Genomic DNA, 784 nt, shown 5'->3' with positions numbered 1-784 from the left:
TCAAGGGGAAAGGGCTCTAATAATGTGTTGACTGAGTTGCAGCTGAATGAATTTCAGAACGTGAAAGAACTAACACTCTCTAATTGTGATTTAGTGACACATTTATTGAAGACAACACATGAAGTAATCAAGTTCCCCAATTTATATCAGTTGCTGCTTGGATCTCTGCCTTGCCTGACTCACATTTGCAGTGACAATGTTGAGCGCATTGAGTTCCCTCTGTTACGGAAAATGGGCTTTGATAATTTACCTGAGTTCCAAATTTTCTGTCCTACAGCCATCAATGACTCAAATCCTCTTTTTGATGAAAAGGTTAGCTTCTTATCACAAAAATATTGCTTACAAAGTCTATTGCTTTGATATATCCTTTTTGTCTAACAAGTGAAAAAATAATTTTAAATTAATTTTTTAATTTGTTATTTAAAAATCCATATAAGGCTATATTTGATGTGAATTTTTGTGACTTTGTTTATTCAACGGTTAATTTAAGTTTTAAATATCTCCCTTATAAATATATTAACTTATTATTATTTGAGTTTCATATTCTCATTTCATCTTTTTAGTGTGAAAATAAATAGATATGGAAAAGGAGAAAAAAGGAAGAACAAATTTTAAGACTATTTTTTTTTTTTTTGCAGCTATATTGTAATTTATTTTTTGAAGAAAGGTCAAAAATGCCTCACTTACCTAAAATGGTAAAAAAATTCCCTCAATTTATAGTTTAGTCCAAAAATGTTCTTGCCCTCACTACTTTAGTAAGAAAATGTTCTTGCCGTTGATAGTT

The 784-nt window shown here is 29.8% G+C and overlaps 1 protein-coding gene across 1 annotated transcript in view; it reads left to right on the top strand.

Moving 5' to 3' along the window:
• LOC102605409 (probable disease resistance protein At4g27220) overlaps positions 1–784 on the top strand; it is a gene marked incomplete at its 5' end in the record, with an annotated part of 6,468 nt that overhangs the window by 2,276 nt on the left and 3,408 nt on the right. The window contains 2 exons of the mRNA XM_015305486.1: positions 1–312; positions 639–695. The exon at positions 1–312 is cut by the window's left edge and continues 21 nt beyond it. Of these exons, the coding sequence (XP_015160972.1) occupies positions 1–312; positions 639–695 (369 nt within the window). The remainder of the gene's footprint in view (positions 313–638; positions 696–784) is intronic.

This window comes from Solanum tuberosum, unplaced genomic scaffold, assembly GCF_000226075.1.
Source record: "Solanum tuberosum cultivar DM 1-3 516 R44 unplaced genomic scaffold, SolTub_3.0 scf00798, whole genome shotgun sequence".
Taxonomy (NCBI): Eukaryota; Viridiplantae; Streptophyta; class Magnoliopsida; order Solanales; family Solanaceae; genus Solanum; species Solanum tuberosum.
This window is presented reverse-complemented; position numbering and strand designations above follow the sequence as displayed.